Source organism: Arachis ipaensis, chromosome B09, assembly GCF_000816755.2.
Source record: "Arachis ipaensis cultivar K30076 chromosome B09, Araip1.1, whole genome shotgun sequence".
NCBI lineage: Eukaryota > Viridiplantae > Streptophyta > Magnoliopsida > Fabales > Fabaceae > Arachis > Arachis ipaensis.
Window position 1 is genome coordinate 11094625 of NC_029793.2, and position 14640 is coordinate 11109264.

General features: G+C 37.8%; 1 protein-coding gene across 1 annotated transcript in view; it reads left to right on the forward strand.

Annotated features, from left to right (window-relative positions):
• The window catches only part of LOC107616891 (feruloyl CoA ortho-hydroxylase 1), a 2324-nt gene extending 869 nt beyond the window's left edge, over positions 1 to 1455 (forward strand). The window contains exon 2 of the mRNA XM_016318780.2: positions 654 to 1455. Coding sequence (XP_016174266.1) covers positions 654 to 1233 — 580 coding nt within the window. The 3' untranslated portion in view covers positions 1234 to 1455. The remainder of the gene's footprint in view (positions 1 to 653) is intronic.

A 14640-nucleotide genomic window follows, 5' to 3' on the forward strand; every position in this document is an offset into this window, starting at 1 on the left:
AATAGAGAGAAATAGAAAAAAAAAAAGAGAGAGAGAGCGGTAGATAAGAGGATGTAAGAAGGAGGTTTACTAATTTTGGAGGAAAATATTTTCTCTAAATTAATAAGAGAATGTCATGTGACGCATTTTAGTTATTAAATTAATTAGTAATATATAAATATAATATATAATATAACTATATTTTAATTTTAATTTTAGTTTAATTTGAATGTAATTAGAGAATGTCATATTGTATATTTTGATTGTTAAATTTGTAATTAGTCATTGATAATGATATATAAGAGAGACAAAGTGAGTGAAAGAATGAAAGAAATAGAGAGAGAGGAGGGGAGAACCTTTTTATTTTGGAAGAAAATATTTGATTTCAATTACAACGAGAGAATGACATATGACATATTTTGGTTGTAAAATTAATAAAATATAATAGATTTTAGAAACTAACAGACTTTAAAAATTAGATGAAAATTCACATATAATTATCTTCATGTGATTGAAACCAATATTTAAAAACCATTAGATAATTTGACAAATTTAATAATTCTTCTATCAAATTCGCATAAATATATGACTGTACGAGTCTTCGTGTAAAAGTTACTCCGTTACTTAACTCTAACGTAATTTTATTGCATACCTGAACTATAAATAATTTGTAGGAATGAAGCACTAGAATACATGAAGAAATCCGAAGCTTTAATCAAACGGCTTCTAAATATTTTGATGAAAAGACTAAACGTGAAGGAAATTGATGAAATAAAAGAAGCAGTCTTAATGGGTTCAAAGAGGATCAACCTCAATTACTATCCAGTTTGCCCTAACCATGACCTAACTGTCGCAATAGGGCGCCATTCAGACGTCTCAACTCTAACCATTCTCCTTCAGGACCAAACCGGCGGTCTATTCGTTCGGACCGAGGATCGGTGTGGATGGATCCATGTGCCGCCAATCCCCGGAGCCCTAGTGATCAACATTGGTGATGCACTACAAATAATGAGCAATGGTAGATACAAGAGCATTGAGCATAGAGTTACAGCCAATGGGAGCAAGACTAGGGTTTCTGTGCCAATTTTTGTAAACCCTAGACCTTCAGATGTTATTGGTCCTTTTCTTGAAGTTCTTGCTAGTGATGGGGAGAAGGCAAAGTACAAAAATGTTTTGTATTCAGATTATGTGAAACATTTCTTTAGGAAAGCTCATGATGGAAAGATGACAATTGAATATGCTAAAATAACTTGAATATGTTAGTTATGTGTTTGGATGAATGTGCAATAATATCCAATACGGAAATGTTTGGTAACCAAAGAAAATTAGCCAAAACAGCCATAACTTACCTTATTTAGCATTCATTAATTGTTGCGACAATTAATAAATGCTAAATAAGACAAATTCTAGCTGTATTTTTTGTCTCCCTAGCATTACCCTATCCAATAATATTAAGTTTTCTTTGCTAGTTCATGATTTTTATTTGTAAACTTTATCATATATATACAAAAGCAAAATATTGTTTTTGGTTTTTGGTATAATAAAAATCTTAAATTTTATAAAAATAATATATATTTTATATTTTTATGTCTTTTGTGTTGATAATTAATTTAATAATTAATTTTTGTATGTATATGCAATATGATTGTTAATTTTATATTAATAATTAGATTCAAATTATAACCTACTCATTAGGTTAACTATTTTTTTTTTATAAAACTATAAAAAAATGCATAAAATCTACAGATTTATTTGTTATGTCATGTTCTAGAGAGTGTTACACTTACATCTCCTATTAATTTTTTTAAACACATATCAACATTTACCATTAAAAACTAATTTGTTGATTTTTTTTATTAGGTATTAATAGGGAATGAAAGTGGGCTGGGCTATTCGATGGAGGCTCATCATTCGGCTTGTTTTATTGAATATGTCAGGTTTAGATTTTTTGTAAAATCTATTAATTAAAAAAGTTAGGCCTTAGGTTTAAAAAATAGCCTATGAAATTTGTTGGACTAACTCATTAATTTTATTTTGTAAAAATAAATTATTCTTACTTTTGTTCAAAAAAAGTTTATGAATTATAAGTATGGTATGATATGTGACTAATGATCAATATATAAATAAATGTGCTTTACAACTTATGAATTATAAATTTTGGAATAATGTATTTAATATCAATTTAGAATTTTTAAGTTTATTGTTTTGAGTTATAATTCACGAAACAAGCTTTTCAAATAGGCTCGTGGGCTTGTTGGACTTTAAACAAGCCGGGTTCGAGCCTAAAAAAAAAACCTATGACCTACTTGTTAGGTTAACTATTTTTTTAGAGTAATGCTACACATTCAAGTCTTTTTATGAACCAAGTTTAACCAAGTTAAACAATAAGATGATGCAGGAGCATCTATTAGGTTATTAGAAATATTAGTTAAAGTAGTAAAGCTTAGTTATGTTATTATAATATGCATATGAATTAGTCCCACATCGCCTAATACTCAAAGGCTCCCTCTCCCCTACTAGTATAAATATGCGTATGTACCCCTTTTATTTATGAGTTGAATTGATTGAGTTATATATTTAAATAAGTTGTGTGCTTATTTTTCTCTAGACTCTTTGAAAGTAAGACGTGCATCCTTGGCTTAGCCAACCAAGGTGGGTTCTTGGCTACTTTCACCATAGTGGGGTTGTTAACCTCGCCAAGATTGGTGGCCCAAGCGACGTCTCGGCGTCAGTTTGATATCAGAGCAAGGTCGGTCCTCGACTTGCTCCAGTAAAATTTTATTTGGTTCATGGGTACGGTCTTTAGTGCGGTTCTCTCGCTGTTGGTACGAGTCGTCATCAGTACGGATTGTCTGTTGCGAAGTTCCGGGTAATAACGTTCTTTTCTCTTCTTTTGGTGCCATTTCTGTTGGTGATTATCTTTGTTCATTTCCATCATTATCATCATTGTGCATCCTCATCATCATCACAACATCAACATCCAAGTATCAGTCTCATTGCATATATAGTAGTAAAAGATGGCTTCGAAGCGTAGAACTATTCAAGAAATTGAAGCTGCTCAACATAATCATGGAAACCAGACTGAAGACAGTCTTTCTAGCGAAGAGGATAATGCAAATCCATTTCATTATTCCTCTTCATCTGAAGATTTGTCCACACGAAGAGCACGGCACAATACGACTCACAAAGCTAAAGACTTAGGAATCAAAATTGATATTCCTGAGTTTGAAGGGAGACTCCAACCTGATGATTTCATCGACTGGCTTTGCATAGTGGAAAGAGTATTCGAGTTAAAAGACATTCCAAATGACAAGCGTGCTTGTGGCGATCAAGTTAAAGAAGCACGCATCAGTATGGTGGGAGAATCTCAAGTGTCAGCGAGAAAGAGAAGGACGGAGCAAGATCAAGACATGGGATAAAATGCGCCATGAACTAAGGAAAAAGTTCCTTCCAGAGCACTACAGGCAAGAAGTTTTCATCAAATTTCACAATTTGAAACCAAAATCATTGATCGTGGAGGAATACAGTATGGAGTTTGAAGAGCTTCTTATGAAATGTGACATTCAAGAGCCTGAAGAATAAACTGTTGCTCGCTACCTCAGAGGGCTTAATGAGGACAATGCAAACATTGTTCAACTACATCCATTCTGGACGATGGATGATGTTACAAGACTAGCATTGAAGGTTGAAAGACAAATAACACAGAAGAAGAACAATCGCTTCCCAAAGGAGAGGGGGTGGTTAATCTTCCAAAGCAGAAATGGACTCCTCAACAATCCTCTAAGATAAGCCCTTTAAAAAGTTTACAAGCCAATAAGGAGCACAACTCTTCTCGCTCTACTGAATCCAACAGAAGGTGTTTCAAGTGTCAATGATTTGGGCATATTGCTGCTGATTGCCCAAATCGAAGAGTTATCACTCTCATTGAAGAAGAAAACCATGAAGAGCCAAGTGAAGAGTTTGAGAAGGAGGATGATATTGACTGTGATGCTAAAGAGGAGGTTCCAGCGGATTGTGGTGAAGCTTTGGTGGTTCGCCACATTTTGAACACTGCCATGCTAACTGAAGATGAAGGATGGCTCCGCCATAACATTTTCCACACAAGGTGCACTGCCCAAGAAAAGGTGTGCAAGGTCATCATTGACTCTGAAATTTGTGAGAATATTGTTGTGACTTATATGGTGGAGAAGCTGAAGATTCCAACTGAGGAACATCCTCACCCTTATAAGTTGCAGTGCCTGAGAAAAGGGAATGAGGTCAAAGTGACACGGCGATGTTACATTCAATTCTCAATTGGGAGTAAATATACAGATGAGGTATGGTGTGATGTCATCCCAATGGACGCATGTCACTTGTTGCTAGGACGTCCGTGGCAATATGATCGTCGCGTTGTCCACGATGGATACAAGAATATGTATTCCTTCTTCAAGGATGGAGTGAAGATTGTATTGACTCTATTAAAAAACATGATGAGTATGAAAAGCAAGTTGAGTCGTCCTTAATCACAAGGTCAGACCTTAACAAAACTCATCGAAGGTTCAACTTCATGTTTTTTTTATTGATTTGTGAAGAGAACAAGGAGACTTTGTCTGTGCATGAGGATGTCAAGCCTTTGATTGAAGAATTTTCTGATGTGGTCCCTGAGGAGATCCCTAACGGGTTACCACCAATGCGAGATATTCAACATGCCATTGATTTTGTCCCTGGTTCGGTGATCCCAAACAAGCCAGCATATCGTATGAGTCCTAAGGAGCATGACGAGTTGCAACGCCAAGTAAAACATCTCCTAGACAAAAGCCTAGTTAGAGAAAGTGCTAGTCCTTGCGCCGTTCCTGCTCTGCTAGTTCCAAATAAAGATGGTTCGTGGCGTATGTGCATTGATAGTCATGTTGTGAATAAGATCACCATCAAGTACAAGTTCCCTATTCCCCGACTTGATGATCTACTGGATCAATTACATGGTGCTATTATCTTCTCTAAGATTGATTTAAGAAGTGGCTATCATCAAATCCATATGAGGCCTGGTGATGAATGGAAGACAACTTTCAAGACACGAGATGAATTGTACGAATGGATGGTTATGCCATTTGGCCTCTCTAATGCACCAAGCACCTTTATGCGCTTGATGAACCAGGTATTCCGATCCTTCATTAGGAAGTTTGTTGTTGTTTACTTTGATGACACCTTAATATATAGTAAGGATCATGATGAACATCTAGTCCACCTACGTCAAGTATTTGCGATACTTTGAGAGCAAAAGCTATATGCTAATCTCAAGAAGTGTGACTTCTTGACAAATAGAGTCATATTTTTGGGATATGTTGTGACAAGTCAAGGCATTGAGGTGGATCATAGTAAAATCGATGCTATTGTTAATTGGCATACTCCAAAGACATTTCATGATATAAGGAGCTTCCATGGATTAGCCACGTTCTATCGATGATTCATCAAGAATTTTAGCTCCATTGCTGCTCCACTTACTGAATGTCTTAAGCATGATACCTTTATATGGAGTGCTAAGGTGCAATAGAGTTTTGAGGCATTGAAGGAAAGGATTTTCACGGCTCTTGTACTTGCACTTCCAAACTTTGATTCCATGTTTAAGGTTGATTGTGACGCTTCAAATGTTGATATTGGTGCTATACTTTCTCAAGAAGGCCGACCAATTTCTTTCTTCAGTAAAAAGTTTAATGACGCTAAAATGAAGTATTCCACTTATGACAAGGAGTTTTATGCGATCGTACGAGCATTATGCCACTAGAGCCATTATCTATTACCTAAGGAGTTCATCTTGTATACTGATCACGAGACTCTTAAACATATTAACTCCCAACAAAAGTTGAATCGACGCCATGCAACTTGGAGTGAGTTTCTACAATCTTTTCCATTTCTCCTTAAGCACAAATCTGGGACTCAAAATAAGGTGGCTGGTGCCTTAAGCCGACGACACACTCTCTTTTCCACTCTACAAATTAATGTTGTTGGCTTTGAGGTTGTAAGCAAGGGAGTTATATGAGGGAGATCAAGATTTCGGAGAAATCTGGACGTGCTGCTTGCAAAAACCCTATTGACAATTCTTCATTCAAGAAGGTTATCTTTTCAAGGGCAATCAGTTGTACATTTTCCATTGTTCACTACGCCCATCAATTATCTGGGAGACCCATAATGGAGGATTAGCAGGACACTTTGGAAGGGACAAAATGTAGGCTCTCATAAAAGAGAACTATTGGCCGTGGCTAGTGCCTTAAGCCGACGACACACTCTCTTTTCCACTCTACAAATTAATGTTTTTGGCTTTGAGGTTGTAAGCAAGGGAGTTATACGAGGGAGATCAAGATTTCGGAGAAATCTGGACGTGCTGCTTGCAAAAACCCTATTGACAATTCTTCATTCAAGAAGGTTATATTTTCAAGGGAAATCAGTTGTACATTTCCCGTTGTTCACTATGCCAATCAATTATCTGGGAGACCCATAATGGAGGATTAGCAGGACACTTTGAAAGGGACAAAATGTAGGCTCTCATAAAAGAGAAATTCTATTGGCCAAAACTTGAGTGGGATGTCATTCGACACATTCAGATATGCCACATTTGTCACATTGCTAAAAGCGAGAATCAAAACACTGGTTTGTACAAGCTGTTGCCTGTTTCGAAGGCCCCATGGGAAGATGTTAGCATGGACTTCGTTGTGGGATTACCTAGGACACAGAGGCAAAAGGGTTCTTTTATGGTGGTTGTTGACCGATTCTAGCAGAATGGGCGTTTAACGCCCAGCCTGGCAGCATTCTGGGCGTTAAACGCCAGAATGGGCAGCACTTTGGGCGTTTAACGCCAGAAAAGGCTGTCTGGTGTCTGGTTGGCGTTAAACGCCAGAAATGAGCATCTGGCAGGCGTTTAACGCCAGAAATGGGCAGCAGCCTGGTGTTTAACGCCAGGAAAGGTAGCATAGCTGGCGTTTAATGCCAGGAAAGGTAGCAGAGCTGGCGTTAAACGCCAGATTTGGCACAGAATGGGCGTTTGAACGCCAAAATGGTGCAGGAACTCAATTTTCTTGACACCTTAGGATCTGTGGACCCCACAGGATCCCCACCTACCCCCCTCTTATTCTCTCCTCTTCATACCTTTCCATAACACTCTTCCCCAAACACCCTTCACCTATCAAATTTTACCCTCTTCTCCATACTCTCTTCACCACTCACATCCATCCATCAAAAACCCCACCTACTTTACCATTCAAATTCAAACCATTTTCCTCCCAAACCCACCCACACAAGGCCGAAAACCCCCTCTCTCTTACCCTATAAATACCCCTCCTCACCACTTTCATTTTCACCCAACATACACACTTCTCTCCACCTTGGCCGAACCTACACCAACCCTCCATCTCCTCCATTTCTTCTTCTTCTACTCTTTTTTTTCTTCTTTTGCTCGAGGACAAGCAACCAATCTAAGTTTGGTATGGGAAAAGCTAAAACTTTTTGTTTTTCCATAACCATCAATGGCACCAAAGGCCGGAGAAACCTCTAGAAAGAGGAAAGGGGAAGGCAATTGCTTCCACCTCCGAGTCATGGGAGATGGAGAGATTCATCTCAAAGGTCCATCAAGACCACTTCTATGAAGTTGTGGCCAAGAAAAAGGTGATCCCCGAGGTCCCCTTTAAGCTCAAAAAGAGTGAGTATCCGGAGATCCGACATGAGATTCGAAGAAGAGGTTGGGAAAGTCTCACAAACCCCATTCAACAAGTCGGGATCTTAATGGTTCAAGAGTTCTATGCTAATGCATGGATCACTAAGAACCATGACCAAAGTGTGAACCCGAACCCAAAGAATTGGCTCACAATGGTTCGGGGGAATTACTTGGATTTTAGTCCGGAAAATGTGAGGTTAGCATTCAACTTGCCAATGATGTAAGGAGACCCTCACCCTTTCACTAGAAGGGTCAACTTTGATCAAAGGTTGGACCAAGTCCTCTTAGACATTTGTGTGGAAGGCGCTCAATGAAAGAGAGACACAAGAGGCAAGCCGGTTCAACTAAGAAGGCTTGACCTCAAGCCCGTGGCTAGGGGATGGTTGGAGTTCATCCAACGCTTAATCATTCCTACTAGCAACCGGTCTGAAGTTACTATAGACCGGGCTATCATGATCCATAGCATCATGAATGGAGAGAAAGTAGAAGTTCATGAGATCATATCCCTAGAACTCTACAAGGTGGCGGACAAGTCCTCCACTTTGGCAAGGTTAGCCTTCCCTCATCTTATTTGTCACCTCTGCAATTCAGCTGGAATTGACATAGAGGAAGACACCCTCATTGAAGAGGACAAGCCCATCACTAAGAAAAGGATGGAGCAAACAAGAGAGCCCACTCATGGACCTCAACAAGAGCATGAGGAAATTCCTCATCATGAAATCCCTGAAATACCTCAAGGGATGCACTTTCCTCTACAAAACTATTGGGAATAAATTAACACCTCCCTAGGAGAATTAAGTTCCAACATGGGACAACTAAGGGTAGAGCACCAAGAGCATTCCATCCTCCTCCATGAAATTAGAGAAGACCAAAGAGCCATGAGGGAGGAGCAACAAAGGCAAGGAAGAGACATTGAGAAGCTAAAGCACTCCATAAGATCTTCAAGAGGAAGAACTAGCCGCCATCACTAAGGTGGACCCGTTCTTTAATTTCCTTATTTTTTGTTTTTCTGTTTTTCGTTTCCTATGCTTTATGTTTTATTTATGTTTGTGTCTTATTATGTGATCATTAGTGTCTAAGTGTCTATGCCTTAAAGCTATGAATGTCCTATGAATCCATCACCTTTCTTAAATGAAAAATGATTTTAATTGCAAAAGAACTAGAAATGCATGATTTCGAATTCTATCTTGAATTTAGTTAAATTAATTTGATGTGGTGACAATGCTTTTTGTTTTCTGAATGAATGCTTGAACAGTGCATATTTTTGAACTTGTTGTTTATGAATGTTAAAATTGTTGGCTCTTGAAAGAATAATGAAAAAAGAGAAATGTTATTGATAATCTGAAAAATCATAAAATTGATTCTTGAAGCAAGAAAAAAGCAGTGAATAGAAAAAGCTTGCGAAAAAAAAGTGGCGAAAAATAAAAGAAAAAAGAAAGAAAAAGAAAAAGCAAGCAGAAAAAGCCAGTAACCCTTTAAACCAAAAGGTAAGGGTAGAAAAAAAAAGGATCCAAGGCTTTGAGCATTAATGGATAGGAGGGCCCAAAGGAATAAAATCCTGGCCTAAGCGGCTAAACCAAGCTGTCCCTAACCATGTGCTTGTGGCGGGAAGGTGTCAAGTGAAAAGCTTGAGACTGAGCGGTTAAAGTCGTGGTCCAAAGCAAAAAGAGTGCGCTTAAGAGCTCTGGACACCTCTAACTGGGGACTCTAGCAAAGCTGAGTCACAATCTGAAAAGTTTCACCCAGTTATATGTCTGTGGCATTTATGTATCCGGTGGTAATACTGGAAAACAAAATGCTTAGAGCCACGGCCAAGACTCATAAAGTAGCTGTGTTCAAGAATCAACATACTAAACTAGGAGAATCAATAACACTATCTAAATTCTGAGTTCCTATAGATGCCAATCATTCTGAACTTCAAAGGATAAAGTGAGATGCCAAAACTGTTCAGAAGCAAAAAGGCTACAAGTCCCGCTCATCTAATTGAAGCTAATTTTCATTGATAAGTTTGGAATTTATTGTATATTCTCTTCTTTTTATCCTATTTTGTTTTCATTTGCTTGGGGACAAGCAACAATTTAAGTTTGGTGTTGTGATGAGCGGATAATTTATACCCTTTTTGGCATTGTTTTTACATAGTTTTTAGTATGTTTTAGTTAATTTTTATTATATTTTTATTAGTTTTTATGCAAAAATCACATTTCTGGACTTTACTATGAGTTTGTGTATTTTTCTGTAATTTCGGGTATTTTCTGGCTGAAATTGAGGGACCTGAGCAAAAATCTGATTCAGAGGCTGCAAAAGGACTACAGATGCTGTTGGATTCTGACCCTTCTGCACTCGAAGTAGATTTTCTGGAGCTACAGAAGCACAATTGGCATGTTCTCAATTGCGTTGGAAATTAGACATTCTGGGATTTCCAGCAATATATAATAGTCCATACTTTGCTCGAGATTTGATGGCCCAAACCAGCGTTCAAAGTTAGCCCAAAACATCTTGGCGTAAAACGCCCAAACTGGCACCAGAATTGGAGTTAAACCCCCAAACTAGCACCAAAGCTGACGTTTAACTCCAGAAACAGCCCAAGTACGAAAAAGCTTCAATGCTCAGCCCAAGCACACACCAAGTGAGCCCCGGAAGTGGATTTCTGCACTATCTGCACTAAGTTACTCATTTTCTGTAAACTCTAGTTACTAGTTTAGTATAAAAACTACTTTTAGTGATTTATTTTACACCTTTGGACGTTTAGTCCTTAGAGTCTTTTGACCATCTTTTGATATTGTACACGTTTGGAGGCTGGCCATTCGGCCATGCCTAGACCTTTTTCACTTATGTATTTTCTACGGTGGAGTTTCTGCACCCCATAGATTAAGGTGTGGAGCTCTGCTGTTCTTCATAAATTAATACAAGTACTATTGTTTTTCTATTCAATTCACGCCTACTTCTTCTCTAAGATATTCACTCGCACTTCAACCTGATGAATGTGATGACCCGTGACACTCATCATCATTCTCACTTATGAACGCGTGCCTGACAACCACTTCCGTTCTATTTGCAATAGCTTGAGTGTGTATCTCTTAGCCTCCTGGTCCACGACGCATGGTTGCCTCTCCTGAAAATAGAGCCTTCTATTCCGTGAGATCAGAGTCTTTGTGGTATAGGCTAGAACCATTGGCAGATTCCTGGGATCCGAAAAGTCTAAACCTTGCCTGTGGTATTCCGAGTAGGATCTGGGATCCGAAAAGTCTAAACCTTGTCTGTGGTATTCCGAGTAGGATCTGGAAAGGGATGACTGTGACGAGCTTCAAACATGCGAATGTGGGGCGCAAGTGACAGTGCGCAAAAGGACAATGGTCCTATTCCGACGCTAGCGGAAACCGACAGATGATTAGCCCTACGGTAACAGCGCAGATGGATTTATTTTCTTCCGAGAGGATCATACAGCTTGCCATGGAAGGAGGTAACGCATGGTTGGAAGAATGCAGTAGGAAAGCAGAGGTTCAGAAGCAACAAAGCATCTCCATACGCTTATCTGAAATTTCCACCAATGAATTACATAAGTATTTCTATATTTTTTTATATTTTATTTATATTTTATTTATCAAAATCCCATAACCATTTTAATCTGCCTGACTGAGAATTACAAGGATGACCATAGCTTACTTCAAGCCGACAATCTCCGTGGGATCGACCCTTACTCACGTAAGGTATTACTTGGACGACCCAGTGCACTTGCTGGTTAGTTGCATCGGAGTTGTGAAGAAGTGTTGAGATCACAATTTCGTGCACCACAAAGGCGGAAGGAACACAAGGAATTGAAGATTTGGGAAGTTGGAACCGAAGCGTAGCGTGGCTGACGCATACGCGTGATCAAGCCATCTTTCGACCGATGCATACGCATGACTGATGCGTACGCATGGTGAGTGCATTATCCAAGCGACGCATACGCGTGGCTGACGCGTACGCGTGACAAGCGGCATGTGCGTCATTAAAGAGAAAACGCTGGGGGCAATTTCTGAGCTAATTTCTGGCCCAGTTTCGAGCCCAAATTGAGGATAAGACGCTGGGAATGGAAGACAATCACTACACACTTTAGTTTTAGTTTTAGTTTGAATTCTAGAGAGAGAAACTCTCACTTCTCTCTAGATTTTAGTTTCCTAATTCAATTTCACTTGGATCCTTTAGTTAGATCTGTGTTAATTCGAATTTTAGATTGCCTTAATTTGTAGTTTTCCTCCTCTAATTTCATTTAGTGTTTTTGCTATTCTAGTTATTTTGGATCTTTAATTTGGATCTTGTTGAGATTGATTTCTATTAATGCATTGAGGAATTTCATGTTCATCGTTGTTAATTGCTTTGTTATTGTTAGTTGTTTGTAGTGGATAGCTTTAATTTGAATTATCTTCTCAATTTTATAATGTCCTTCATTTTTTCTCACCAAGTGTTTGAGGAAATGTCTCTTGTAGCTATGGAGTAGATTTTTGCTCTTGGCTTGGGGGTTGAGCAATTGGAGACTCTTGAATTGTCAAAGTCTTTTGTTGATTGATAATTGGAAGTTGCTAGTTAACTTGAATTCTACCAAAGCTAGTCTTTCACTAGGATTTGACTAGGATGTGTGGATTAGAGTCAATTATACCACTTGAATTTCCTTCATTGTTAGAGGTTAACTAACTTGGAGCAATGGACAATTCTCGTTACAATTGATGATGATAATGAGGATCGGAATTCCAATTCTCACCCCTAGCCAAGGTTTTTACATTGATTGATTGTTATTCACCCTTGCTAGCTTGATCTTTTAGCTTCCTTATTTTAATTGTTAATGTTCATTACTCTAATTTCTAGCCATTTACTTTTCTTGCATTCAACTCCAAAAACCCCAAGAGAACCCCTAACCAAGGATGTGCATCTTATGTCAACTCCTAGGGAAAATGACCCGGGATTCTACTCTCGGTTATTGATCTTATTGTTGTGACACATTTTCTAACTTTGACTAGAGGATTAATTGTTGGTTTAGGCTATGCTTACAATGAGATTCTTGATGAATTCATATTTGATGATAAATTCTGGATTGATTTGAGTGGATTTCATCATATAAACCCACATTTATTCACCTAAATAGCATGCTTTTGTGTTTTCTCTCTAAATTGTGCCCAATTATGAAAACATGCTATTTTGTGCTTAATTTAATCAATTTTATTCCACTTTCAATCCATTCGATACCTTGATATTTTTGATGAGTGATTTTAGGTGTAATAGGTAGGAATGACTTGATAAGAGTGGAAAAGAATCATGCAATTGGGAGAAAACATGAAGAAAACAAAGGAGAAAAGCATTTCAGAGTGTGCCCACGCACACTTTCTGTGCCTACGCACAAGGGTCAAAATCTGCAACTGTGCCCATGCACAGCTCTGTGCGTATGCACAGAATGAAAATCAACACATGTGCCCATGCACAACTTCTGTGCATACGCTCAAGTACCAGCACGTGACTTCATTAAAAAGTCACGTGGCTCGCTATTTGAGGGGCTTTTTGGCCCATTTTTGAAGGATTTGATGCTTATAAGGAGGGGCAAGCAACCATATATCATACAATACTCAATACCATACATTATACTACACACTTAGGATAGTTTTAGGGTAGTTTAGTTTAGGTTTTTCTCTCAATTTTCCTTAGGTTTAATTAAGGTTTATCTACAACTTTGTAATTTTTCAATTTTGATCTTGGATCCTAGCTTGTTTCTATTGTAAGTATCTCTTTAATTTTCTCTTTTATCACATTGCTTGTTCTACACTTTCTTATATTTTCATTTCTTTTATCAATATATATAGTTTGACAATTTTGAGTTTGAGTTAATGAATTTGATGTTTGATGGCTTTTATATGTTTGTTTGAGTTGCCTTTGTTGATTTTGATCATTTGTGGTTCATAGCTTTTATCATTTTTCCAATTTTGCCATGTTTTATGATTATGCCCTCTATGTATTTGATGAAATGCCAATTTTGATTATGGGGTAGATATTCACCCCTTGGCTTGGGGAAATGAGTATATGGAATACTAGAGTCATAATGTCCGACATTTAGTGATAATTCTTATGTTGTTAGTTGTTATTGTTTCCACTAACGCTAGCTTCTTACTAAGGTAATTAGTAAGATAGCTAGGATTTGTGGATTAATAACAATTATGCTCACTTGACTTACTCTTCGATGTTAAGGGTTGACTTAGTGCGATTAATCCATCATAATTATCATAGTTGTGGTTATGTCAAGGAAGGAATTCCATAACTCATCCCAAGTCAAGGTTCCATTTATGTTTTGAACCACATTTCATCACTTTAAAGCATTACTTGTCTATGTTACATACATAGTTCTTTAATTTCTTTATTAGTTTATTAATTACAATTTTGGATCGTTCTTTTATTTCTTAATTGTTTGCTTCATTATTGAAAAACCCCCCATTTACTTCCCATAACCAAAATTGTGTGCTCTTAGGTATTAGTTCCTAAGGAGAACGACCCGAGGTTTAACTACTCTCGGTTATTTGAATTAGAAATTTTTGAACTTTGATGGTGGGAGTTGGTTGCTGGTTTGGTCTATACTTGCAACGGAAGTTATTTTAAGTGGAGAAATCCAAATCGGCACTAATTCTCAATCACCAAGTTTTTGGCACCGTTGCCGGGGAGCTAGTGCAATGAATGCTATGACTTTGGTTGTTGTGAATATGTGAATAGTGTGAATAGATACTTTTGGGTTGTTTGATTGTTTTTTTATTAATTAGGATTTTGTTTCTTTTATTAATTGATGTCTTTCGTTTTTGTTTTCAATTTTCTCTATGAGTTATCACCCTCTTGGTTTGGAGTATGGTTGTGATCATTTTATAGGGCTTGATAACTTCAATTTTGGATTGCATCATGGGATTGAAGCATCAATTTCGGAAAGAGCAACCTCCTCCATACTATAATGAGCAAAACCCTCCCCAATA